Here is a 26,373-nt window from a genome sequence, read left to right on the forward strand (position 1 = left end):
AAAGAGAGCACACCTGAGAGGGGAACCTACATTCCCAATTCTTTGTTGTGTTGCGTGTGAATCATTTTTGGAGTGTCTATAATGGGCGAAAACACATTATTTTATTCCAAGTTAGGCAGCTTGATTTTCACTGTCCCATTTACCATAATACTCTATAATGTAATATAGCTTGTGAAGTAAATTTGGTAAAATCTCAAACAAATCTCAGATGTATTATTCACTGCAGGCTCTTATCGAATTAACGCACCCTTGAAATGATTTAATCCCTGTTAAGCCATTATTGGCTTAAAGCAAACATTACATGCTGTCTGGTTAACTCATTTTCAGCATGTTGCTAGCACTGTCTGGTTCATGAGTTTGATTATCAGGTGATAGGAGCTGGGGCTTGCCTATGTGCAATACATATATGTTACCTCGAAAATGTATTGCTGCAAACAAAATGAAAGGGAAATATTCCTTATTTTGATTTTGCGATTGCTCCATGCAAGATCTCACCTCGTGGGGCATCAATGATCATGAGGAAGTTGAGGGATCAGCCCAGAACTACACGGCAGGACCTGGTCAATGACCTGAAGAGATCTGGGACCACAGTCTCAAAGAAAACCATTAATAACACACTACGCCGTCATGGATTAAAATCCTGCAGCGCCCGCAAGGTCCCGCTGCTCAAGCCAGCGCATGTCCAGGCCCGTCTGAAGTTTGCCAATGACCATCTGGATGATCCAGAGGAGGAATGGGAGATGGTCATGTGGTCTGATGAGACAAAAATAGAGCTTTTTGGTCTAAACTCCACTCGCCGTGTTTAGAGGAAGAAGAAGGATGAGTACAACCCCAAGAACACCATCCCAACTGTGAAGCATGGAGGTGGAAACATCATTCATTGGGGATGCTTTTCTGCAAAGGGGACAGGACGACTGCACCGTATTGAGGGGAGGATGGATGGGGCCATGTATCGCGAGATCTTGGCCAACAACCTCCTTCCCTCAGTAAGAGCATTGAAGATGGGTCGTGGCTAGGTTTTCCAGCATGACAACAACCCGAAACATACAGCCAGGGCAACTAAGGAGTGGCTCCGTAAGAAGCATCTCAAGGTCCTGGAGTGGCCTAGCCAGTCTCCAGAACTGAACCCAATAGAAAATCATTGGAAGGAGCTGAAAGTCTGTATTGCCCAGCGACAGCCCTGAAGGCCACCTGAAGGATCTGGAGAAGGTCTTTATGGAGGAGTGGGTCAAAATCCCTGCTGCAGTGTGTGCAAACCTGATCAAGAACCACGTAATTGCAAACAAAGGTTTCTGTACCAAATATTAAGTTCTGCTTTTCTGATGTATCAAATACTTATGTCATGCAATAAAATGCAAATGAATGACTTAAAAATCATACAATGTGATTTTCTGGATTTTTGTTTTAGATTCCATCACTCACAGTTGAAGAATACCTATGATAAAAATTATTGACTTCTACATGCTTTGTAAGTGGGAAAACCTGCAAAATCGGCAGTGTATCTAATACTTGTTCTCCCCACTGTATATGCAAGTATATTGACAAAAAATATACTTGTCTCTAGACATTAATATTTTAAAAGCAGCTTTCATAGCAGAAACGTTTGGACACTGCTGCAATACACATTTTAAGGTGCCCTCAGCTAATATTGGTACCCTTGGTAAATATGAGCAAAAAAGACTGTGAAAAAAAGAATATTGTTTATCCTCATTTTCTTTCATTCATAATATATAGAAAAATCTAACCTTTAATTAAAAGATACAATTATCTGGAGCTCACCTATAGGTTTTCTGTTGGGTTTAGGTAAGAGCGCTGGGATAGCCATAGCAAAACCTGGATTCTCTGGTCAGTGAACCATTTTTGTGTTGATTTGGAGGTGTGCTGCTGGAAGATCCAACCTAGGTCCAGTTTAAGCTTTGTGGCAGAGGCAGTCAGGTTTTGATTTAATATCTTCTGGTACATAGTGGAATCCATGATATGTATACTAACAAGTTGTCCAAGGCCTTGAAAGAAAAACAGCCCCACAACATCAAAGATCCACCACCATACTTCACAGTGGGGATGTGGTACTTCTCGGCATTGCTATCTTTCTGTCTACACCAAACCCACCTCTGGTGTATTTTTCCAAAAAGCTCTATTTAGGTCTTATTTGACCATAGAACCCTGACCCATTGAAAGTTCAAGTAATGTTTGTCAGCACCTACAGGTGCTTAAGTTGTGTTTGATGACAGCAAAGGCTTTTTTCTGGCAACCTTCCCAAACAATGTATGGCTTATGTATGTGACGTCTGATCATAGTTTTTGAGACTTTCTGACCCCAAGCCAATTCGCCTTATTCACCTACGGCACTTCCTTTAAACCAAAACGAGGCTGTGGGGTACGGAAGTAACGTTGGCCCGCCCATCTGTAGACTTCTGTCATAACGTTACCTACAATACCGCCGCATTGTTGTGTTCCCAAATTTACCTCTTCAAAGAGAAAGAAATCCTATACAGGTCATACCTTCCATCGTTTCCCCAAAGATCCTGTACTTTGCCGTGAATGGATTCATAAAATAAGAAGAGATCCCGGTCGCCATTTCAAGGTAAGATATTAACATTAGTTTACGATGCTAACGTTAGCCATATTTACGTTAACTGTCATAGAGATAGCTAGCTAAACCTTCCGGCTAAATAGACATGACTTGATTAGCCACGCACCTGTCCTTTTTAAGTTATAACATGCGAAGGGTTGATTCGGGGCTAACGTTAAGCGAGTTGTTGGTCTTTTTACTAGCCTGGTCAGCTAACGTCCTGCCGTGGGTAGTCGTGTCTTACAGCAAAATATAAACAAGACGTGATCTGTGCCTGTTTATGATAATAACCATTGCTTATCTAGACCATGTTAAGCACACAACTACGTATAAACAGTAACATCCATTTTACTGGGTTTGTGCATCCCAGTAGACGACATTACTGATTCGTTTTTAGCATCTGTGTTACCTGTGAGACCTGAATAGTACCTTCCCCAACCCTACGTAACATTGCTATGTGAACTGAGCAACCCATGCCTGTAAACAAATTAACTTATACTTAATATTTAATCATTTTAATAACCAACAGTAGCAAGCTGCAAGCTACAACAAGCTATTTTGACTAATGGTTCCAATACACTTTTAGCTAAAGATCACATCAACTGCACATAACATGTTATTTTTAGTCTAGCAGGGAAAGATAAACTGTTGATATGAACGATCAAGATGAACATTTGAACGTTTAGCAAGCGTATTTGTTCTAGCCGTGGCACCACTCCTCAAACTGAGCAGTTTATCCACAGTCATGATACCTGAATGTTGTAAGGTGCCTTGTTTTTTCGCATTGAGCGAAAAGACTTAGCTCTCACACTGACTGTCTCGCTCCTCTTGACTGTCAGTAAAATAATTTAGTGTTAACACTAAAAAACAGTCAGTCTGGTGTGGTTAATATATCTTAACAATGCTTAGCATCAGCTTGTAATGTTGTCACGTCCTGTTGTTTTATCTAGCTAACAAGCTAACTTTAAAAGTAATGTAACTAATGTTGATTTCAGAAAAAAAGCAGTGATCGTCCATGCATTACCTTCTACGTCGTGCACATATCCCTCGATCCAGTTGCTGTATCCTTTCAGAAAAACAGCCCGGGGAATCATGCAGTCCTTATTGGCCCATTTTTTCGACATAGTCCATTGTTATTTCGGGAAGACATGAAATATTTGATGTCCACACAGGTATCGCCATGATGACAGACGCCCGCTGCTGCGCTCTGTCAATGAACTTCTGGTTTAGAGTGTACCCCCTAGCCTCGTTTTGGATTTCAAGATGGAGGCGCGGTGAATAAGGCCAATGGTTAAAATTCTCCAGCTAAAATCCTCCTCACTGTGTTTGGGGTCAATATAGACCCACATCATTTTCCAGGCCGATTGTTAACGTCTCCAGTTCTTTTAAACTTCTTAATTATAGCTTTGATAGTAGAAATTGGAATTTTCAACCATTGAACTTTTTTCTTATAGCCATTTCCTTATTTGTCCAGCTTAACCACCTTTTTTCGCACATCATTACTGTATTCAACTGAGTGAATATTATGAATAAAAGACCTAGAGGAAAAACAGCAAAGAATTTTATTCACATCCCTTTTTGCTCATATTTACTAAAGGTTCCAATTTTATTCCAGGGCACGGTATGTATCGTATGATTTTAGCTGTCTGTTATAACTGTTGTGGTTAATTAATGAAATAACCCTACAGACAAAATTCAACCTCAAAAAGTGAATTATGCTCCTCATTTCTTTCTGTTCGTCTCGGTTTTCCAGCTTACTAGCATACAATATGGGTGATCCTTGTAAAAAAAAAAAATGCCCAGGACATTCCCACTTATATGTTGTGTTATGTGTGAATCTTTTTTTTTTATCACAAGCATCTACACAATGAGAGGAAAAATATATGTTATTCCAAGTTACATGAAGGGGTGACAAAATACAGAAGAGTATATGCTTTTGAAACAAAGTAACCTAGTCACTGTAATTTATTCTCAGTTTCATGTCTGTTTTTTTTATATTTAAGAAGATTTAATTTATTTAGAAATTTCTCAGTAATCTCAAATTCTAATTTAGAATTCTATTGGGGTCTATAGTTAAACAAAATTGTCCATTTGTCACATGTATTCATGTGACATGGACAGGTAGGGGGAGATTAACAATCTCAACTACATTATTACGTTCTTGTTCTTTATGTTCTTCCTTAAAGACTAAGTTTGGATGTTTTATTTCTATAACTAAAATATAATAAAAACTGTAATTCCCTACCCTAGGGAATGGCGGGTGTTTGTTGAGACCCAACTAGAATTACATGGCCAGCATCCATTCATGCCTATCAGTACCCATTTTACCTTTTAATGTATCTATGGTTCTTTTATTAAATCTCATTTGCTGTTGAGCAACAGTACTTTAGAGTTGTTTTGGGGAAATTACAAAGTGGGGGCTTTTCCAAGATTCTTTTTTAGTTTTTTTTCTACCCTGAAGTAGTTTAAGTTACACAAACATTGGCAGACTGATTTAATAAGATTTATGGGAGCTGCCCAGAAAGAAAGAAAGACAGTAAGAACATGAGCATGCAGCCAAACAAGAAAATGAATAAAAATATAAGTTGCACATTAAGTATTTATAATACTTGACATGCAATAGTCAAATTATGGCACCAGCAGTCTACCTAGTGTTTTGTGTAAACCATGCCCCTCTATAATTATGCTTTCTGTAATGTTGGTTACAATGCCGTACTTACTAACATTAATCATAACAGAAAGATTTATTGTTTAAATGTGACCTAATTCCTTTCCAGAAAGCACCGAAATTGAACTTAATAGTGGTCAGCTCTAAAGGTTATCACAGGAAATGATTTTAAGCTGTTTATTGCAACCATCTTCTGATCCTTAGCTTACATACCACAGCATGTGATGACTGGGCCTCTTATGGATGATAAGGACTCTACTCTAGATCTCCTTTGAAGCTTTGCTCACAACACTCTGGGAGAAAGCCCTATGCCCCTGTAGTTGTTCCCCTCATGTTTACTTGGTCATATGATGCGGTCATGTAATAGTCCTCTGATTCTCTCAGATTTGAACATGCCTTCTTTCTCTCGCTCCTTTCCCTATGACCTTTTCCCTGTCTCTTGCTATTCCATCGCTACCTCTCTGTCTCCCACTCTGCTCAAACCTCTCTCTTTATCTCTCTCCCCAGGCAGATTTCAGTGAGCTTACGGGCATGAAAGACTACATGGGGGTGATGATGTTCATCACATTTGCTGAGCGCGTGGTGCCCCAGTCAGATGAAAATGTGCACGTCTCGGAGGAACGGTTTGATGGAGTGGAGGTGGTGGTGTACCAGCCTAAAGTGCTGGGCGGCGAGACAGAGCTACGGAGGGCTGTCATATACCTTCATGGAGGAGGATGGTGTTTGGGCAGCTCCAGTAAGTCAATTATTCCCTGGTTAATTCTCTCAAACAAAGAGTTTAACTATATGCTGTGTCCATACTGTTAAACAATCCATATTGATCCATACATTTTTCCAATTATCCATATGTGTAACTGTATGGATAATTAGACATGTCTGTAGCCTAAATATACAACTAGATTCCCCTCAAAAGAAGGGCATTCCATCATACCAGGTGGTATTACATTAGCTAATCAGCACATTGTGGTGGTATCGAGATGGTGACCATAATACAAGTTACATATCCTTTGAGCATCAAGTTTGAACTACCGCAGTGCTTCTGTTGTTAGTGTGTTCTATATCTGTCCATCCTCTCATTTATCTATCCGCCTTGTTACTAATCTCTGGGCATGTGTATAGTGTATAGTGATCACAGTGTGACAAGGGATGGAAATCAAAGGTGCATTTTAGGACTATGGCTGTTGTAATCCAGCCAGCACGCTACATCTGAGAGGTTCAGTGGGCTGAGTGTCAACTCTGGGATTTCAGCCAAGAAATTACCCTGCTGCATCAGACCTTGCTCCTGTTTGTAAACAAAACTCTGCACCAATTCTCTCGCCCTCTGAGAAAAAACATTCTGTTCAAGCTGTTTTCAGCAAAACCAACGGTAATTACTTTAAAATGAGACACAAGTATCATGTTGTGCCTGCAGTCTGCTATGTTAATGTGTTAGGGCATACGCTCAGTATGCTTAAACTCCATGGCTCAGTATGTTTTGTGGTGTTGAAGGTCGGTGTTTGGCTCGGTATGTGTTGCGGAATTGAAGGTCAGGGTTCGGCTTGGTACATGTTGCGGTGTTGAAGGACGGGGTTCGGTTTTGTTGGAAAATTATTTATTGACAGTTAAATAATAACCTAAGAATAGCAAGTCAGTACCAGTTTTTTGTGAAATAGACACAAATACAAATGTATTACATGTACATGGCTTTTTTTCATTTACAAGACCCAATTTTCCTCAGGTGTTAAAAGAAAGACTCCATCAGTCCACTGTAAGGGAATTCATTTACAAATGGAGAGGATTTAATGTAACAGCAACTCAGCCTAGAAGTAGACACCCTTGGAGATTTGCAGACCTCCCATGTTGCATCTCTGGTTACTGAGTATGCTTAAAAATTAATAAGAACAATGATTTGAAATGGCATTCATGTCAGAGTTGCTGGGAAGAAGCCTCTGGAAAAAAAACTGCACATCTTAACTTTGCAATAGACCACCTGGACAAACCAAACAGAGGTTTCTGGAAGTCCATTCTCTGGACAGATTTAGTCAAAATTGACCTTTTGGTCACCATCTAAACCACTCTGCATGGCGAAAAAAACAGTCAAGTGTGGTGGTGGGAATGTCAAGATCTGGGGCTGCTTTTCCTCCCCTGGACCTGGTCGACTGCACACCCAAAGCATTCAAGCAAACCAAAGAATGGCTCAGGAGAAAAGAGATTCATATTTTGGATTGGTCAGGTCAAAGTCCTGATGTTAATCCAATCGAGATGCAGTTTGCAGTACCTGAAGCGGGAATTACATGCCGACACCCTTGAAATCTCACTCGGTTTGCTGAGTTCTGTAAGGAGGAATGGGCATAAGTCTGTTAAAAAAACAAGTTAGAGTCTAGTGTTTATTTCAAGTTATCACTGCTATTGAAGTTACCACAAGAGGTTTAAATATTTTGGCCCATATGAAGTCTGACTTTTTTTAAAATAAAAAACTGAAAATATCTTAAATTTGTTTGTGTCCTTTGTTTGGAATGTTTCTGTTAGGAATTGGGGTTTAGATAAAGATTTGAGTTTTTTATATTTTATACAAAAACATCCATGTACTGTAGGTTTCACAAACTATCACACAGCACTGTATATGTTCTGGTTCATTACAGTTGAAAATAAGGTCTCTCTACTTGTACAAATGTGTAGTTGGATATGTGTACTTGACTTGCCAGGACTACAATACTATATCAGAAGCTCAAGATACTATTGAGTATTTTGCCGTTGTTGATGGTATTAGATTATACATTCTGTTATTTTCTCTGATATCTCTCTCTTGTGTCCTCTCTTCATGTAGGAATGGGGCCATATGACCTCCTGGCTAGGCAGATGGTCATTGATCTCAACTCTGTCGTTGTATCTGTAGAGTGAGTATATAATGGATATCTAGCATGCAACTGATAACTTTGATGTTATGCACTGGCTTTAACCTTTTGACACATATAGTCTCACCTGTGTGATCACATTAGTGTTGTAATAGTGTAGATGTTTAAACATTTACAGAGGTAGCAGTGTACTTATCCACAATTCCAAATCGGCATATTTAGGGTTACAGCTCTGACTGCAGCCGAAACCAGTGGTCATATTTAGCTAAAATAAACATAATATGGCTGGAGAGAAAAATAGTAAGTAGTACATCGAACTTACTATATCAGTGGTCAAAATCATTGTAAATACTTCTAGAAGTTTCACTTAACCCAAAGGTGACTAATGTTTGTGGGTGCTATCATGTTTGTTTACCCGATTCAAAGATAAACAGTACTGTGTTGTGTCTCAGAGCCAACAATATATTTCATTATCCCTGTCACATGCAAAATAATGATGTAGTGTGTTCGTCTTCTCTTACACGTAAATCAAATCTTTCAGGCTGTAGTTACAGGACAGGACCCACACAAACATACACACACAATGTCATGGATCTGTCTTAGGTAGGTAATGAATTACATTATCTGACAATTTCTCTTTCATCTTTCTAACTCACCACTAGCCTAATACCAAAATATCTGTAAGTCAGGACTGGTAAAAAAAAAAGTTCACACTTCTCCAAATATTCTTTACATATATGATGTAAAACAGAAACTGGTCCTCACTTTCATAGGTATGTCAGCACTTACAATCATGTTCCTGTGAGTGCTGGATAGAGCAGCAGTAGCTGGGGTTGTTGTATTAGGGCTGTACGACTGTCCTAACGTATTAATCAAAGAGGAGATGTTTGGAGAGATACAGTAGGTCTTCATGTACTGACAGGGTAGATCGGCTTTTATTACTGACACGGCAGGCTTTTCATGTCAAAGCAACAACTTTCGCTTGGCCACACCCATAGTAGCAACACTATCACATCACCATCTTTCTTATCTATGTCATTTCTTTTTCTTTCATGCACTCTGTGCTTTCTCTGTTCCTCTCTCTTTCCCAAATAATATTTACTCAGAGAACGTGTTGGCTCAAGGACTTTCTTATTCAGAACATTGGGTTCACCACTGCTAAATTCCTCTATGTGGGGGTGTACAAAGTTATTAGGTGTGTGTCTGTGTGTGATACAGCTACATCGAGAGAGTGACCGTGCTGGTGTGTGTGTGTACATATGCAGACTGCCAGACAAATTCTTGCCAACAGTGTTTCGAGATTTGAATGCCAAAATATGTTAGGCCCTAAACTGCTTTAATGAATTTGGATGAGTCATAGGAGTTGCATTATACTATTAGCCTTTAACGGATTTGTCTTCCATCTCTAAACCTAGTATTTAAAAAGATGTAAAGTCAAAACATTACAAATTGGATAGAAAAACATGTTTTTGTATTTCAGGTTTGAGTTGTTTTCTTTAATATTCTCACACTGTCAAAATTATTTTAATCAATGTCCCACCAGAGTCACCACTTATAACCAGTCCAGCGCATTAACAATCTAACATGGGTTTTTCCAATTAGAAGTCTTGGATGTTATTTGTACGAGGTGTATTAGTGCAGGCAGGTGCGGACTGGGGTAAAATATCAGCCCAGGAATCTGAAGTGGAATGGCTCTGTTAAAGTGGCTTAGTAGCAGGATTCCTAATAAATAGTAGCAGAAATGTAAGTGAAGATTTTTTTAGGGCTGTTTCGCAGTCTTACTTTACTGATGGACTTGGTTGTCCACATCATGCATCAGAATCTGAAAGTTTTATTGCCAGGTAAGTTTCACAACTTTCACTTTTGTGAAGATAATGTAAACATAATAGCCAGGCATAATCACACACACCTGGATGAATGACTGGTAAATCAGGTAGCTTATTATCAAACTAAGTAACTTGCTCACTTTTGTGAAGAATTGCTAGCTACCCAATGAACAAGTTAGATCCAGGAAATGTTAGCTAGCTGGTAAGTTAACGTTGTTCCCTAGCTAGCTAAAGTTAAGAGTAACGTCAGTAGCTATAGCTAGATAACTAGCAATGAAAAGGACTTTGATACATTTCTGAAAGGAATTATCTGTACCTAGTTAGCAAATGTTAGACTTACCCATATACATGTAGGAATGTTTCGTGGCAGACGGAATATCCTCTGATTAAATACAGTCATTTGCGTTTGTTTACCACGCTCTTCACTACACACTTCCGAGTCAGAGAGGGTCATGGCATCATTGTCCTCCAGAAGGTGTTCTCACACAACTTGTTCCCACTCAGATTTATTGACAACTGTAGCTAAATTCAGGGCAGTGATATGGTTGAGAGCTCTAGCAACGTGTTTGCACTGATCCATGTTTGAAATTCCCGGGATCACAAAGCAATGTAGTCGCGTTATGACAGAAGCTGGTAACTTGATAGAACTCAGTATGTCAGCATGTCCAGCCCCTTCATTATCTTAGCCAATCATGTCCAAGAAAAGTCCTGTATTTCCCGCTGGTTAAACAAGGGTTTTGATTTTTAAATTTTATTCATATTTACACTTTGTGTACTAGTTTGTTATTAAGTCCCACTGAAGCTCATATCTTCAAGAAGGAATTTTTGTAAATAAGACAAAATGTCCCAGAACATGTTTTTCTTCTTACAAACATCTCTCCTGAAAAGTAGTGATAATGCGTGATAAGCCCCCGTTCCTGAATTCTGTCACATATTGGTACATTTTAAAATAACATTATAATGAACACCACTAAAATGAAGGGGAACCTAGCCAGTTAAGCCCCATGAGGGCCGCTTTCCCGCCACTTTTGTAGGACTACTCCATTTTGGTATGACAGGAAAGTCAACTTTGGACTGAGTCTGCCTAAGTAATGGAGAAGCACTGTCAGCACCATTTTTAAAAATCAGTTGAAACATGTCCATCATGGTGCTGCACTAGGCAGCATCTGATTTTCTCTTTCTCCGCACCACCTTTCCTCTTCCTCTCCATTTTAACAACAAATGCCTGTTAAGAAAAGCAAATACAAACAAGAAACCAGACCAAGCCTAGTTCAGGCGGCCAGAAAAAAGAAAGTTGTTAATCATGGCTGCCCTCTCAAGAATTGAACCCAGGTCGCCCACATGAAAGGTTGGGTCCTTAATCACTACACCACAGAGCTGAACATTTACCAGGTTGTCAGTATAGCGTATTGACATTATATAATTATGTCACACATTAACACGCGTAACATGAATATTTTGTTAGACACCATTAACCATTGTGTTAAACTGAGTAACGTTTCTTATTAAGTTTACCTCCACTACAAATAGTATCTATGAACTGTATGGTTTTTGCCACTGGCCGTTTTAACAGCTTACTAGCCATTCCTGAATGACATTGTTACAATAACTACTGTATCAATATAGGTGACGATAACAGACTTTTTTTTCAAGTGAAAAGACGAGAAAATCGTGTATCCAGCGAAGTGTTTGTCTATCCTGACGAAACGCTAAGACATAATTCGAAAATCCAGCAGAAATAGTCGCAATATAACAGTAAAGAGTTGCATTCTAGGCTTCCTGTAACGTAGCTACTGAAGGTTGTAGCCAGCACCAGTTTTTGTCTATCCTGAACAAATCTTATTTTCCCACTGGCCGTTTTAACAGCTTAGCCATTCGTGAATGACATTGATACAATAACTACTGTATCAATATACACTCACCTAAAGGATTATTAGGAACACCTGTTAAATTTCTCATTAATGAAATTATCTAATCAACCAATCACATGGCAGTTGCTTCAATGCCTTTAGGGGTGTGGTCCTGGTCAAGACAATATCCTGAACTCCAAACTGAATGTCAGAATGGGAAAGAAAGGTGATTTAAGCAATTTTGAGCGTGGCATGGTTGTTGGTGCCAGACAGGCCGGTCTGAGTATTTCACAATCTGCTCAGTTACTGGGATTTTCACACACAACCATTTCTAGGGTTTACAAAGAATGGTGGGAAAAGGGAAAAACATCCAGTATGCGGCAGTCCGGTGGGCAAAAATGCCTTGTTAATGCTAGAGGTCAGAGGAGAATGGGCTGACTGATTCAAGCTGATAGAAGAGCAACTTTGACTGAAATAACCACTCGTTACAACCGAGGTATGCAGCAAAGCATTTGTGAAGCCACAACATGCACAACCTTGAGGCGGACGGGCTACAACAGCAGAAGACCCCACCGGGTCCCAATCATCTCCACTACAAATAGGAAAAAGAGGCTACAATTTGCACGAGCTCACCAAAATTGGACAGTTGAAGACTGGAAGAATGTTGCCTGGTCTGATGAGTCTCGATTTTTGTTGAGACATTCAGATGGTAGAGTCAGAATTTGGCGTAAACAGAATGGGATCATGGATCCATCATGGCTTGTAACCACTGTGCAGGCTGGTGGTGGTGGTGTAATGGTGTGGGGGATGTTTTCTTGGCACACTTTAGGCCCCTTAGTGCAAATTGGGCATCGTTTAAATGCCACGGCCTACCTGAGCATTGTTTCTGAACATGTCCATCCCTTTATGACCACCATGTACCCATCCTCTGATGGCTACTTCCAGCAGGATAATGCACCATGTCACAAAGCTCGAATAATTTTAAATGGGTTTCTTGAACATGACAATGAGTTCACTGTACTGAAATGGCCCCCATAGTCACCAGATCTCAACCCAATAGAGCATCTTTGGGATGTGATGGAACGGGAGCTTCGTTCCCTGGATGTGCATCCCACAAATCTCCATCAACTGCAAGATGCTATCCTATCAATATGGGCCAACATTTCTAAAGAATGCTTTCAGCACCTTGTTGAATCAATGCCACGTAGAATGAAGGCAGTTCTGAAGGTGAAAGGGGGTCCTAGTATGGTGTTCCTAATAATCCTTTAGGTGAGTGTAGGTGACGATAACAGACTTTTTTGTTAAGTGAAAAGATGAGAGAATTGTGTAGCCAGTGAAGGGATTGTCTATCCTGAAGAAATTCGAATATCCACCAGAACAGTTTATTTTAGGCTTCCTATTACGTAGCTACATAGGGTTGTAGCCAGCAAAGTTTTTGTCTGTCCTGAACCTCAGGCATAATGCATTTTGACTGTTACGGGAGTCGAACGCGGGACCAGTTGTCCTGGAGCCCGCATCTCTAACCACTACGCTATTTAACAATAGTCAGTCAATGAATGACATTCATTCTTCTAGCAAGCAAGCAAGCAAGTTTATTTATATAGCACAATTTATACATCGAAGCAATTCATTGTGCGTTACAAAGAAAAATAACAAAAATATATGAAAATACAATAACATAAAAACAAATACTCAAATGAAAACATCAAAACAAATGAAAACATCATAACAAAAAATTGTATAAGAAAACATATAAAGATTAAAAATGTGATAGAAACATAGGACGTTTAAGTACTCAGTCATAGGCACATGAAAAGTAAAATGTTTTGAACTTGGATTTAAAAATGTATATGTTTGGGGCACGTCTAAGATCTTCTGGTAGTTTATTCCAGTTGTGTACAGCATAAGTGCAAAACACAGCTTCTCCATGTTTAGTTTGGACTCTACTAGCTGTCCTGTGTTCATGGATCTAAGAGCCCTGCTTCTAGGTCGGCTCCGCTTATGTGGACCGGCCAAAAAATTTGCTTATTAAGATATTGACCAAACCCGTTCTTCAAAAATGTTGCTGAAATATTTGGTCGGTCCATGTGAGTAGCTGTTGTGTAACACATAATGAGCAGCTGCTGGGCAGCCCAGCCCAATGGGAAAAGTCCTGAACCTCCCGATGGCCAGTCTGCCCCTGAGTGCAGGTGTATGCCAGGAGGTCTGCATGTATATTACCGTTGGCATAATCAGTGATTAAATTGGAATTTGGAAGTTGAGGGAACCTAAATGGGTTCAAGCCGCTTACCATGAATACATTTCTGTCCATATTGCTGAAATAATCACATTTGTTTAATAAACAGCCAGAGGCACACTGAATAATTTAATATGTAGTAACTTAACTCTCAAACTCTAATCCTTTTTACTTATGCACCATAAACAGGGCCAGATCATAAATATACCCATTTTGAAAAGCTGTTCAATCTACACCGAACAGCCATAACATAATGACCTCTGACAGGTGAAGTGAATAACACTGATAATCTTGTTATCATGGCACCTGTCAGTGGGAGGGATATATTAGGCAGCAAGAGAACATTCTGTCCTCAAAGTAGATGTGTTAGAAGCAGGAACAATGGGCAAGTGTAAGGATCTGAGCAAATTTGACAAGAGCCAAATTGTTATGGCTAGACGACTAGGTCAGAGAATCTCTAAAACTGCAGCCCTTGTGGGGTGTACACCCCAAACTGTAGCAAACAATGAACCACAAACTGAAAGACTCAAAAGGGCAACTTAAATAAGGTCCACAATTAGAGGCAATGCGGGGCAGCTGTCTATAATTGGGGACAATCTAAAACAGCAATGCAGAGATGCGTAGGGCACCTCTGCGGGCAGGCCCTGGCTGTGACCCCCAGGTGCATAGAAATGCCTAGAGGCTTCCAGCCAGGAACTGACAATGTAAGCTACACCAATGGGCTTAATCACCAAGCCACAAGCTAATGTTACCATGTAAACCAACTAGGAAGCTAGCTCCATTTGAACATAATTTGATAAACAAACTGGGACATTATCTAGGGTAAATTGTTCCTAAGATTATCACATTAATTATACAAACTTTGGTTAGGTGGACAGTAAACCTACCTCACTAACACAGTGTGAGTTTGTGCATGCATGCTGTGATTCACATTCATTGATGCTCAAGTTTCATGCTGAGCTTTCTCCACTAATACAGGCAACGACTTGGACGCCCTCAAACAAAGCTGAAACATGAGTTTCTCTTAAATTGACAGCGATAGAAAATATGGTTCTGGCTATAAGATTGGAGGTCAAATCACATTATTTTTTGTATTATATGGGTTGTTCTGGTTTTTTCCACCCCAATTTAACCACTGGCGTTATAATTATTTGGGATTTTATTCTTTAATACTTTGGAATTTATGATCTGTTTATCAAACAAACTTTATAATAGAGAAGTAGAACATAGTTTCATATTTATTTTTAACATTATCATTTTAATATGGACACTTTCGAATTAGTTTAAACACAGAAGTTAAATAAAATTAGCGAAATCTAGGACACAGTCAATGTAGCCTACCATTACCATATTTAGTCTTTCATTTATTCTTATAGAGACTAGTACAGTATATTTTGTCTAAATCGGGAACAACTGTTACAATTGTCATCATGAACCAAGCACTCGTTGAAAACATCTTGCTTAAACAGGGCATAACCATTCTACAAATGTCTTCATGAACGTAGCATACAGTTTCATTCTCTTTTTGTCACTGAAATAATAAACTTGTAAATCACCGAACATCCAGAACTACTGAACAAATAGCACAAATATGCAGGCTTGCAGTTAACTGTTAGTTTTGTTAAGCATGCAGTTTGCAGAATTTCGGCGTAACACAGACACATAACATTTAAGCATACACACAAAAGACAATACATTTGGCATTGGCCAGTTGTGCATGTTTCATTAATTAGATTGTCTCAATTGTCTTGCAGTTCGTGTACATGGGGTTTTCCTATTGGAATGGGAAAGCAACCAGAGACTGCCATTTTAACAGTCCATTTCCTTCAGAGTAAAATCTTCAATTTTTAATTTGTTACATATTCAGGTAATGGCAAAGAGCAAAATCTTAGGAAATGCATTGTATAGATTCAGTCCATTTGTATCGCCTACATGACAAGAAGAATTTTTTGAATATCTAGTGCGTGGCACACTTCTTTTGTCAGTTCATTTTTGAAGTGTGTCCCTTAAACAGATGAAATATTTTTGGGTACACCAAACCTTGATTTAACCACCCTCATTATACAGTACCTGCATCTTTGTGTTGGAAATGCTCCTACCCAACTTGAAAATGTGTCCATTATTACAAAGCAACAGCGTTTGTCACCAGCTTTCTCTGTCACATCAGTGAAATCCATCTATTGAAAAAAACTGTACAGGCTGAGATTGGAATAAGATCAGATGCATATCTATTACTTTCTAGTCAAAAGATTATTTCAAGAAATGATAATGATGAACTTGCCATATTTATGGATGATAAATAAAAGAATTGAGTGGTGTAATTGCAATGGTTTCACTGATGGATTTCAATTATAAGTTATCCACCACACTCATACACCCAAACATTCACTTTATTGTGTGCACACACATGTTCTCATCTCACTCATTAAATCACAAATTCAGTGCCAGCCACTTATACTTCTGTCAACAGTTATAGAGATTTTTAGCCCCTAACCTAAAGCCACTTGGGTATCCTCACATATGGCCTATTGGATGTAACATATTTTAATTCACTATTAATTTATCATATAGAGCTCCGGAAAAAATAAAGAGACCTCTGCAACTTTTTCTTTCCTTTGAGTGAGGAACAGAAGAGTTAAAATTAAGAGACCACTGCAAATTGAATGCTTCTGTTCCTCACTCAAAACTATCCTTTTCAACTTTATTGAAAAGGAAAGAAAAATTTGCAGCTGTCTCTTAATTTTCTCCAGAGTATATTTTAACTGACCTTGGCTTGACACACAAGAGACTCGTCAATCTCTGTGGTAACCAGAGATTAAGAACTGGGGCCTCCCACGGGTAGGGCCACAGTGTCACCGGACCCCCCCGTCTCAGTTCCAAGCTGTTACGCTGCTAATATTATTGTGCTGGGGGATATGAGGAATGCACTACTAACTTTTTTTCAGTCTCCTCCAGTTTTACATTTTAGGAGGAGAGGAGGTCCTGGTCCACACCTGCGGATTACCTGGTTTGGGAGGCCCATTGCTGTCCCTGTCCTCCTTGTCCATCTGGTCATACTTTTGACCTAGTCTAAAATCAAATAGACTCTCGACTTAGCCCAGAGAAATGTATTTATTATTCCAATTGGACTCTTAATATCTCACCCGGCACAGCCAGAAAAGGACTGGTCACCCCTCTGAGCCTGGGTCCTCTCTAGGTTTCTTCCTAAAATTCGACCTTCTTAGGGAGTTTTTCCTAGCCACTGAAATTCAACACTACTGTTGTTTGCTCCTTGCGGTTTAAGGCCGGGTGTCTCTGTAAAGCACTTTGTGACAACTGCTATTGTAAAAAGGGCTTTATAAATAAATAAATAATAAATAAATAAACCACCTAGGGAAGTAATGCACCCCAAAGACCTGAACCCTCTATGAACACTTTTGTGGAGTAAGGTATTTTGTGTCACATACATGTCGTATTGCCGTCCCACAGGGTATACTCGGTTGGGGTTACCATGAATGATTTTATTTTCCCTCACATACAACAGACTCTTGGGAATTTCGAATTGGCTATTCCCACTCATACTCTTGGGACCTCTAATTAATTGTTTTAAATTATGTTTTGATATCCCTGTTGATGATCATTATTTTATTCCATGTTATCACATCATTTACAAAGTTTACATCAACAGTTAGATGTTTTTTGTTCTTTTTTTGTTCTTCCGAAGGTTTTCCCCATCTGGGTCGCCAAATTGTGGAAGATGTAAAAGTGTTTGCAATATATCAATTAAAACTCTTCAGTCGTTTGTATAGGAGTTGATTACTTCAGGTCTTTAATTGTGTGTATATACGGGAACAATTATCAGACAAATACAGTAAGGTTCCCAAAATATTATGTCTTATGCTCAAGATACATACAAGAAAACTAGATGTCACACTAATAAGAAACTATGATAGACCTCTACACTGTCATGGCAACCACAGTTCTAGGTCCAAGGTAACCAACCTCCTTATCTGTGCTATCACTTGCTCCTGTTCTGCCCCAAATGGAAAGAACAGAAAACACACAAGCAAATTCACATTGGAGCCATCTGTAGCTGGGCCATAGCTAAAATAGGTTGAGGCCTGGCGCCTTCCGTTGTGGCCACAATCACGTCTAAGAACAGAGCATGCTGACCTAGGGCTTTGACTATCCTTGGCCTCCCTGAACAGTCTAAAGCAAATGCAAGTTTAGTCTAACACAGTCCATTTAATACGCTGGTTTGGGAGACCAGTTAAACAACAAATAAATCAATAAACAAAATACAATTCATACAGAATCTTATTGGTGTCCACAATACAATTCATACAGACTGTTATTGGTGTCCATATTACCATTCATACATGGGTACCTATTGTCTAAGGAGTATCTGTCCTCAATTAAATGCAAGGTTGCACACAGATTCCACCCATTACTGTCCCAGAACACAGATAAGGAAAAGACAGAAGATTTTGACTAGGGAAGACATGTCTATTAGTGTAATGTATTAATCATACAGAGAAAATACTATTTCTAATAGAATAATCAATAAATAAGAATTAAATTATAAATTCATTTTCCACAGTATAAACATCCATAAACCATGAATTTTGTAGGAATTATAGCCCTTTTCCTAAACAATCCCTCAATTCTATGGGACATAATAATTGGACGAATTAACGTAATCTTAAATAAAGTTGTGATATAAAATACTTGTTTTCAATCTTTTGCACTTGATGACAGCCTGAGGTATGTGACCATAGACATGACCAGGCACTGGGTATCTTCTCTGGTGATGCTCTGTTAGGCCTGTGCTGCAACCATATTTGTTGGTTTTGGGGCATTTTTGTCTTCAGTCTTGTCCTTGGATTCGGGTCGGGTGATTGATTTGGCCAGTCAAGAAAGTTCCTATTTTTGGTCCTGAAAATGATCTTAGTTGATTTAGATGTGTCTTTGGGATTATTGTCCTGCTGCAAGATGAAGTGCCATTTTGGTTTGTAGTTCCCTACCTTGTTCCCTAAAGTTTTTTATCCCTAGTCAAACTTTGTACTATCTTGCTTATGTTTTTAAACTGCCTAAATAGCTTACCTAAATTTGCAGCCTGGTTATGTCATTTTTGTGTTTGCATTGCCTAATATAGACCATTTACAACAGAGGTAATTTGTACTACATGTCAACGTATGTAGAATCCTAGAATTCCATTAATCGCTGCATGGTCTGACACGAAAGGAGTGGTGGTGGCAGCATTGACCATGTTTGAGAGGATCTGAGCTAGGGTTGTGCTGATCTTGCCATACTCATATCAGTAACCGTATCTGTTCATTCCCACTTAATATTTAACTCCCACTTAATACTACTAATAATAATCATAATTAATCATGTTCGGAAAACGTGGAAGTGTGTTTTTTATGCTGGTAAAATGTATAACTCAATTGAGCATTGTTGTGCTGTCACTCATAGTGCATTTAAAATTGCATGTCCACAACAAAGTTGACAGAAAATGTAAGTAGACTAGCCTACTAGGAGTCTACTAATTCACACAACTTGCTTTTTGAGTGATTTTGCTTGTTCTAACCCAATCATGGCAATAGGCTTAAACTATTTACCACCTTTTTACAACCAGCTAGCCTAGCCACTTGAGTTTTAAGAAAGACAGAGACGCGAGCAGCAGCTAACAGTAAACCTAATCCTATTACAAACAATAACAAAAATAGTTGTGACAGAGATTAATACGGAAAGTGTTGTATATCTGTTACAATACTTTTCTTTTCACAGTACTTGGCACACCCCTAATCTGAAATGTATATTTTTACATCAGTCAGTCAATGAGCAGCTGCTCAGTAGTATGTATTTAGAGAGTCATATGCTTGGGAAGAAATATATCTGATATCAAAGCTGTACCCTCACCCACTAAACAAAGCTATTGTTTCAGCTAGCATTTTGTCTGTGATCTCAAGGCTGTGTAACATTTTCTTTTGTTCCTGGGAAGTAAGTGTTATTTCCTAATTGCATATGCAGATAATGGCTATTACAAACTTTTCTTTTTAATAGCCATTATCTTCAGGACAGTGATATTTTGAAATGTACCGACAGCTCTGGAAAACTCAAAACTTTCCTTTTCAACTTTTTGAATTAGTGTAGTTAACAATGACTAAGCTACAACCAGTGAGTTTCTCTTAGTGACCACTGCTAACTTATAGTTGGCTTTGCCTAGAGATTAGTCTTTAAATATTAGTTTTTCCACACCTAGACTACCGATCAAAAGTTTCAGTAACGCCCCCATTTTTCTAGTTTTTATTGAAATGTAAACAATTCAAGTCCAGTGAATAACCTGGAATGGTACAAAGGTACGTGGTACACTGCTAGAAGTTAAAATGTAAACAAGTTTATGTTACCAACTAAACAATTATGTACATTTCAGTTAGAAAAACGCCTTTTTTAAGGGAACAAGTAATGTTAATAGTTTCCAGCTGTTCTGCATCAATGGAAGTAATTTAAGCCTTGAAAGATGATGTTAACAATTCCTACAGGTTTCCAATTTGTTAATTACTTATAAACCCTCTGTCTTTATAAAAGCAGTGTTGGAACAGACTGTGTTATTACACCCTCTTAAGCATTATTTGGACATTATTGTACTGCAGCAAGTACAACCATGTTTTCAAAAAAGTTGGGACACTGCGTATTGTCCCTATATTTAATGGAAAATAGTACATACACAACATATCAAATGTTGAAACTGAGAAATGTTGTGTTTTTTCAAAAAATACATGCCCATTTCGAATTAGATGCCAGTTGGGACAGGGGCATGTTTACCACTGTGTTGTTGAAACACCTCTTTTAACAACACTCTGTAAGCATTTTTTAACTAAGGAGATCAATTGCTGTAGTTTTGAACGTAAAATGTTTTCCCATTTTTGCTTGAAATAGGATTTCAGCTACTCAACAGTATGGGGTCTTTTTGTTGTATTTATTATTTTACAATGCGGCAAATGTTTTCAATGGGTGACAGGTCTGGACTGCAGGCAGGCCAGTTTAGCACCCAGACTGTTATAATATGTGCAGAATGTGGTTTGGCATTGTCTTGCCAAAACCGCATAAGCAAGGCCTTCCCTGAAAAAGACATAATTTGTATGGCAGTATATGTTGCACCAAAACCGGCATATATTGTTAAGCATTAATGGTGCCTTCACAGATGTACAAGTCAACCATGCCAATAATGTGCACGACTGCACCTCCATACCATCACAGATGGTGGCTTTTTAACAGTATGCTCTTTAGTCCGGAGGACTTGGCGTCCATGATTCTCACAAATAATTACACATTTCCACTTGTCAGACCACAAGACAATTTTCCACTTCACCTCAGTTCATCTTAAATCAGCTCAGGCCCAGAGAAGGCGGCAGTGTTTCTGAATCTTTTTTGTGTATGGTTTCTTTGCATGGTAGTTTTAACTTGCATTTATGGATGAAGTGACATACTGTGTTCACTGACAATGGTTTTCAGATGTGTTCCTGAGCCAATTCAGTGATATCCTCCACAGAATTGTGTCTGTTTTTAATGCAGTGCCACCTGAGGGCCAAAGCCATCCAAAATTGGTTTTCGGCCTTGTACCTAGTGTACAGAGATTTCTCCGGATTCTCAGAATATTTGAATGATATTATGTACCTTACATGATGAGATCTCCATACTCTTTGCTATTTTATGTTGAGAAATGTTATTCCTAAATTGTTGCCTGTCTTCTCTCACTGCTGTGGTGAACCAGAAATAAAGAGCTTTCTTCTGAAACCCATTAGTCAATTCATGTTCTGAGAACTGAAGGCTATTCCATGCGATTAATTGCCAATAAACTGAAGAGCTGTGTACTACTCCCTTCACAGAACACCGCAAACTGTCTCTAGCCAGAATAGAAAGAGGAGTGGGAGAGGACAAATACATTTGTGTCTAGTTTGAGAAACAAATGCCTCACCCGCAAAACAGTCTAGTACCCGCAAAACACCAATCTCAACATCAACACTCCAGGATGCTGGACTTCTAGGCAAAGCAAAAGCCAAATCTAAGGAAGGCGAATAAAAATACAAAAGAACACAGACTCCGGAAAGAGGAAGATAAGAAGAAAGTGTTATGGACAGACGAATCTAAGGTTTGAGGTGTTTGGATCACACAAAAAAACATTTGTGAAATGCAGACCAAAGCACATAGTGGAGGCAATGTGATGGTTTGGTGGGTGCTTTGGTGCTGGTGAAGTTTCCTCCTACAACAGGACAATGAGCCAAATCACAGCTGCAAGAACTATTTAGGGAAGAAGCAGTCAGCTGGTATTCTGTCTGTAAAGGAGTCACCGGATCTCAACCTTATTGAGCTGTTGTGGGAGGAGCATGACCATATGGTATGTAAGAAGTGCCCTTCAAGCCAATACAACTTGTGGAAGGTGCTTCAGGAAGCACTGGGGGATTTCTCTTCAGATTACCTCAAAAAATTATAATTTCTATTAAAAGTTGAGGACCTATGAGTCGTCTGTTTCTCAAAATAGACACACATTTGTCCTCTTGCTCAGTTTTGCACCGGGGCCTCTCACTCCTATTTCTGCTAGGCACTGGGAAACTTTTACAGGAAGAGGTCTGGCAGACCCAAAGCCATAACAGAATCAGAAGACATGTTTCTGAGAGTCAAACAGCTTGCGTGATAGGCGGTGCACAGGACAAGTGCTTCAAGACCAGCTTAACACTGGTCGAAGTAAGCAAGCCTCAGTTTCAACTGTGAAGAGAAGACTTTGAGCTGCATGTTTGATTGGCAGTAAGAAATTATGGTTTCTCAATGCCACAAGTGTGTTCGGCTCTTGGGTCTGCAAAAGGTGGCTATTTTGACAAGTCAAGAATGTAGATTAAATGTTTTTTGTCTCCAGTGGTTTCTTTGTTCTATATTTTGATGTCAGGCTACTTTGAACTGTGTGAATTTCAAAATAAACTGGAAAAATGTAGATCAATCAATCAATCAATGTTATTTATAAATCCCTTTTTACAACAGCAGTTTTCATAAAGTGCTTTTACAAAAACACCAGGCCTTAAACCCCAAGGAGCAAACAACAGTAGATGTTCTAAAACTTTTCACTGGTAGTGTGTATATCCACATATGACATACATAGTGATGTATGGACATATTTGCCATGTTGTTTGTTTATTAGCCTCTGCCTTAGATGGTTTACACTTATTAACTGCAGAATTCTATTTGAGTTGACCTGTATCCCATGTCTGACCAGGTACCGGCTGGCCCCGGAGCATCACTTTCCCGTGCCGTATGAGGACGTATACCGGGTGGTAAAGCACTTCCTCCAGATGGAGGTCCTGGCCCAGTATGCTGTAGACCCAGGACGCATTGCTGTGTCTGGGGACAGTGCTGGGGGTAACCTGGCTGCAGCTGTGTCCCAACAGGTTAGCTGGTAGCATTAGCAGCAGTATTATCCACTGTTACTATAATTAGTTGAGATTATGAGGAGCCAAGCCAGGCTGCAGGACGGTCTGATCTGGTTGTTGTCTTGTGTGTGTGTGTGTGTGTGTGTGTGTGTGTGTGTGTGTGTCTGTCTGTCTGTTCTCACAAGCACTAACTTTGTCGTACTTACAATCACTATAAGATGTGGTTGTTTCAATTAGCAGACTCTAGAGAAATACTCCAACTGTATGTCAATCTGTCTCGGAGTGTCAGTTCATTGACTAAAATGTGATTTTCTGTGTGTTTGCAGCTACAGCAGGATCCATATCAGCAGGTGAAACTAAAGGTTCAAGCCCTACTCTACCCAGTGATGCAGGCTCTTGACCTCAACACCCCGTCCTACCAGCAGAACCAGAACATGCCCATCCTTCCCCGCACCCTCATGGTGCGCTTCTGGAGTGAGTACTTCACCAGTGACAAGAACTTCTTCAGGGCCATGATGGCCAATACTCACAACAGCCCTGAATCCGCTGCCCTGCTCAAGTTCGTCAACTGGAGTGCCTTTCTGCCTGAGTCATACCGGGGGAAGTACAATTACAGTGCTCCGTCCGTGACATTGAGAGGGACGGGGTCTGGGCCGGACACGCTGTCGCACTCCATTGCCGACCCCCGGGCCTCCCCCCTGCTTGTCCCAGATGCGGACTTACAATCGCTCCCCAAGGCCTACGTGCTGACGTGCGAGTACGATGTGCTGCGTGACGACGGGGTGATGTACGCAGAACGCCTGCGCCACGCCGGTGTACAGGTGACACATGAACACTATACCAGTGGTTTCCACGGTGCACTCATGTTCACCATGTGGCCAACCGACTTCATGATAGGACACACGATGATGGAAAACTTAATCAGATGGCTGCAGCAAAACCTGTAGAAAACAGAAGAATTGTTATGGCCTGTCATTTCTGTTTCCCCTAGCAAGCCAGCAGCTGTCGTTTAGGTGTTATTGTTATGATTTGTTTGTTTTTAATTGTCTTTTGTTTATTATTTATTTAGTATTGCTTTTTTATTTTGTTTCATTTTTGCAGATACTAAGAGGTTTTCCATGCTATAGTGCATCTCCAATAAAACAGATGATGGGAGTCAGAACATGAGGCAGAGAACTAGTGTTTGAAATGTTTCCAACACCAGAGAGACATTTGATGAAGCCAAGTTTTCAAAATTGTATTTCTGATATCTGCCATTTGACTCTGCAACTGACTATTAGAAAGGCTTGACTGTTCATATATAAACAGCTTTTTTTGTAACTTTCCTATCTTCTGAATAGTATGACAGTTGCACCTTTATGCACATAACTTACACACTAAAGAGAGGTTCTTTGAAATACTAAAGTATTTCTTTGGGCATAGGGTAGAATAATGTGAAAACATAATGAGACGTTTAAAGTTTTTTGTAGTTAAAAAAAAAAATCTTAGCTCTTTAATGATTATTCAAATGTAAGGGCAGCAGTTCGTTATATTTTCAGACATGATTTGCTCACCGCTTTTTTGCGCAAGGCTGACTAAGTATCATTCCTGTTTATCTAATGTGTTGTGTTCTGCCATTCCCTTCTCTATGACTATGGTAAGTGACGGTATATTGTGAAAGACTTGTGTATGTGTGAGGCCTATAACTCCATGATGGTCTGACTAATTTATTATTCTCTATTTTGTCCGAATGAACCTTTTTTCTGTTATTTTCCAGAGTTAGCATACAGGATTCAGGTCGTTAATTTACTTGTTTTAATGTTTCTCCATATGACTTTAGGAAAAGTTTCTTAATTGAATTGTACAGTTTCCAGAATATTACAAGTGTGGTACTCTATAGTACCCCCCCACCCCCGAAAATAATACATATGATATGGTTACAAATCAAGGAACCCTTAATTTGCGATATAGAAAAATCTTTTTTCAGTTTGTTAGAAATTATCAATTGTAGTCGTTGTTAACCTATAAGAATATAGACGATGGGGCAGGGATTTGGTGCATTAATGACCTGTATAAAGTACAACCCACCCCATGGCTGTTTCACATTGTAATTGGCACATTTTTCTTTAATCTTGTTGTGGAAACAAAGCTGTGTTATTTATCATGGGATAAGCATATTTCAGACAACATACATTTTCATGAATTGCACACAATACAGACTTCTTGTATCAGAAAATACCATTTATTTAGTATTTTGGCTTACGTACATCTCCACAGCACTGCCTAAAAACTTTTGGGAGTAGAATTACTTAATTTTTTTCTGATCATGGAAAAAAGAGAATTGAAGACATGCTTATCTTTTTCTGACAATAAAAACACCTTTGACAGTTTGTCCCCTCCTTTGTGTGTGTGCCAGGTGGAGAATTACTAGCGAATTTCACTAGGAGATTAAAGGTCCTTTGTGAGTGCACGTGTGTCTATGTGCGTGTCATTTAGAGTGTGTAATGTTTGACTTAGGTGAAACGCAAACAAACTTTGATTTCATTCTTGTAACAGTGGATTGATTGTCAAATCTATCCTAAAAGATAGAGTGAAAGACATAGTAGGATGATAGTTGTTCTGACATTAGAGAGAGAGCAGAAAGTACACAGGTATGGACCAATGCCATCCCATAATACACCTGCACGTTTGTGCGTGGGAATTTGTCATTGTATGTCTACCATGAAAAGGAGATTGATGTTCAGATAAAAAGCCAATAGGGAAACAATATCTGGTCATGTGGAATGCATTCCTTTTTGGGACCTGAAGTCTATAAAAACAGGCCAGAAAGTCAAGGTATTGGCAGCCTGATTAACGCGAGAATTAAATAACTAATTGTAAAGTCTTGTACTGAATAATTACACACATTTCTGGTGAACCAATAATAATTAAAATAAATGCTTTAAGAACAAATAGCAATGATGTAATGTGTGTGGTATAATGTGCATTGATTACTATGTCCCCAT

At 39.2% G+C, this 26,373-nt stretch overlaps 1 protein-coding gene across 3 annotated transcripts in view; it reads left to right on the top strand.

The window, feature by feature from the left end:
- The window catches only part of aadac (arylacetamide deacetylase), a 36,553-nt gene extending 10,795 nt beyond the window's left edge, over positions 1-25,758 (top strand). For all 3 annotated transcript variants that reach the window (XM_020050130.3, XM_013133455.4, XM_020050127.3), the window contains exons 3-6: positions 5,747-5,975; positions 8,046-8,115; positions 23,236-23,407; positions 23,716-25,758. In XM_020050130.3, the coding sequence (XP_019905689.2) occupies positions 5,747-5,975; positions 8,046-8,115; positions 23,236-23,407; positions 23,716-24,336 (1,092 nt within the window). In that variant the 3' untranslated portion in view covers positions 24,337-25,758. The remainder of the gene's footprint in view (positions 1-5,746; positions 5,976-8,045; positions 8,116-23,235; positions 23,408-23,715) is intronic.
- Positions 25,759-26,373: the final 615 nt, after the last annotated feature.

The sequence above is a fragment of the Esox lucius genome, chromosome 1 (assembly GCF_011004845.1).
Source record: "Esox lucius isolate fEsoLuc1 chromosome 1, fEsoLuc1.pri, whole genome shotgun sequence".
Lineage (NCBI taxonomy): Eukaryota > Metazoa > Chordata > Actinopteri > Esociformes > Esocidae > Esox > Esox lucius.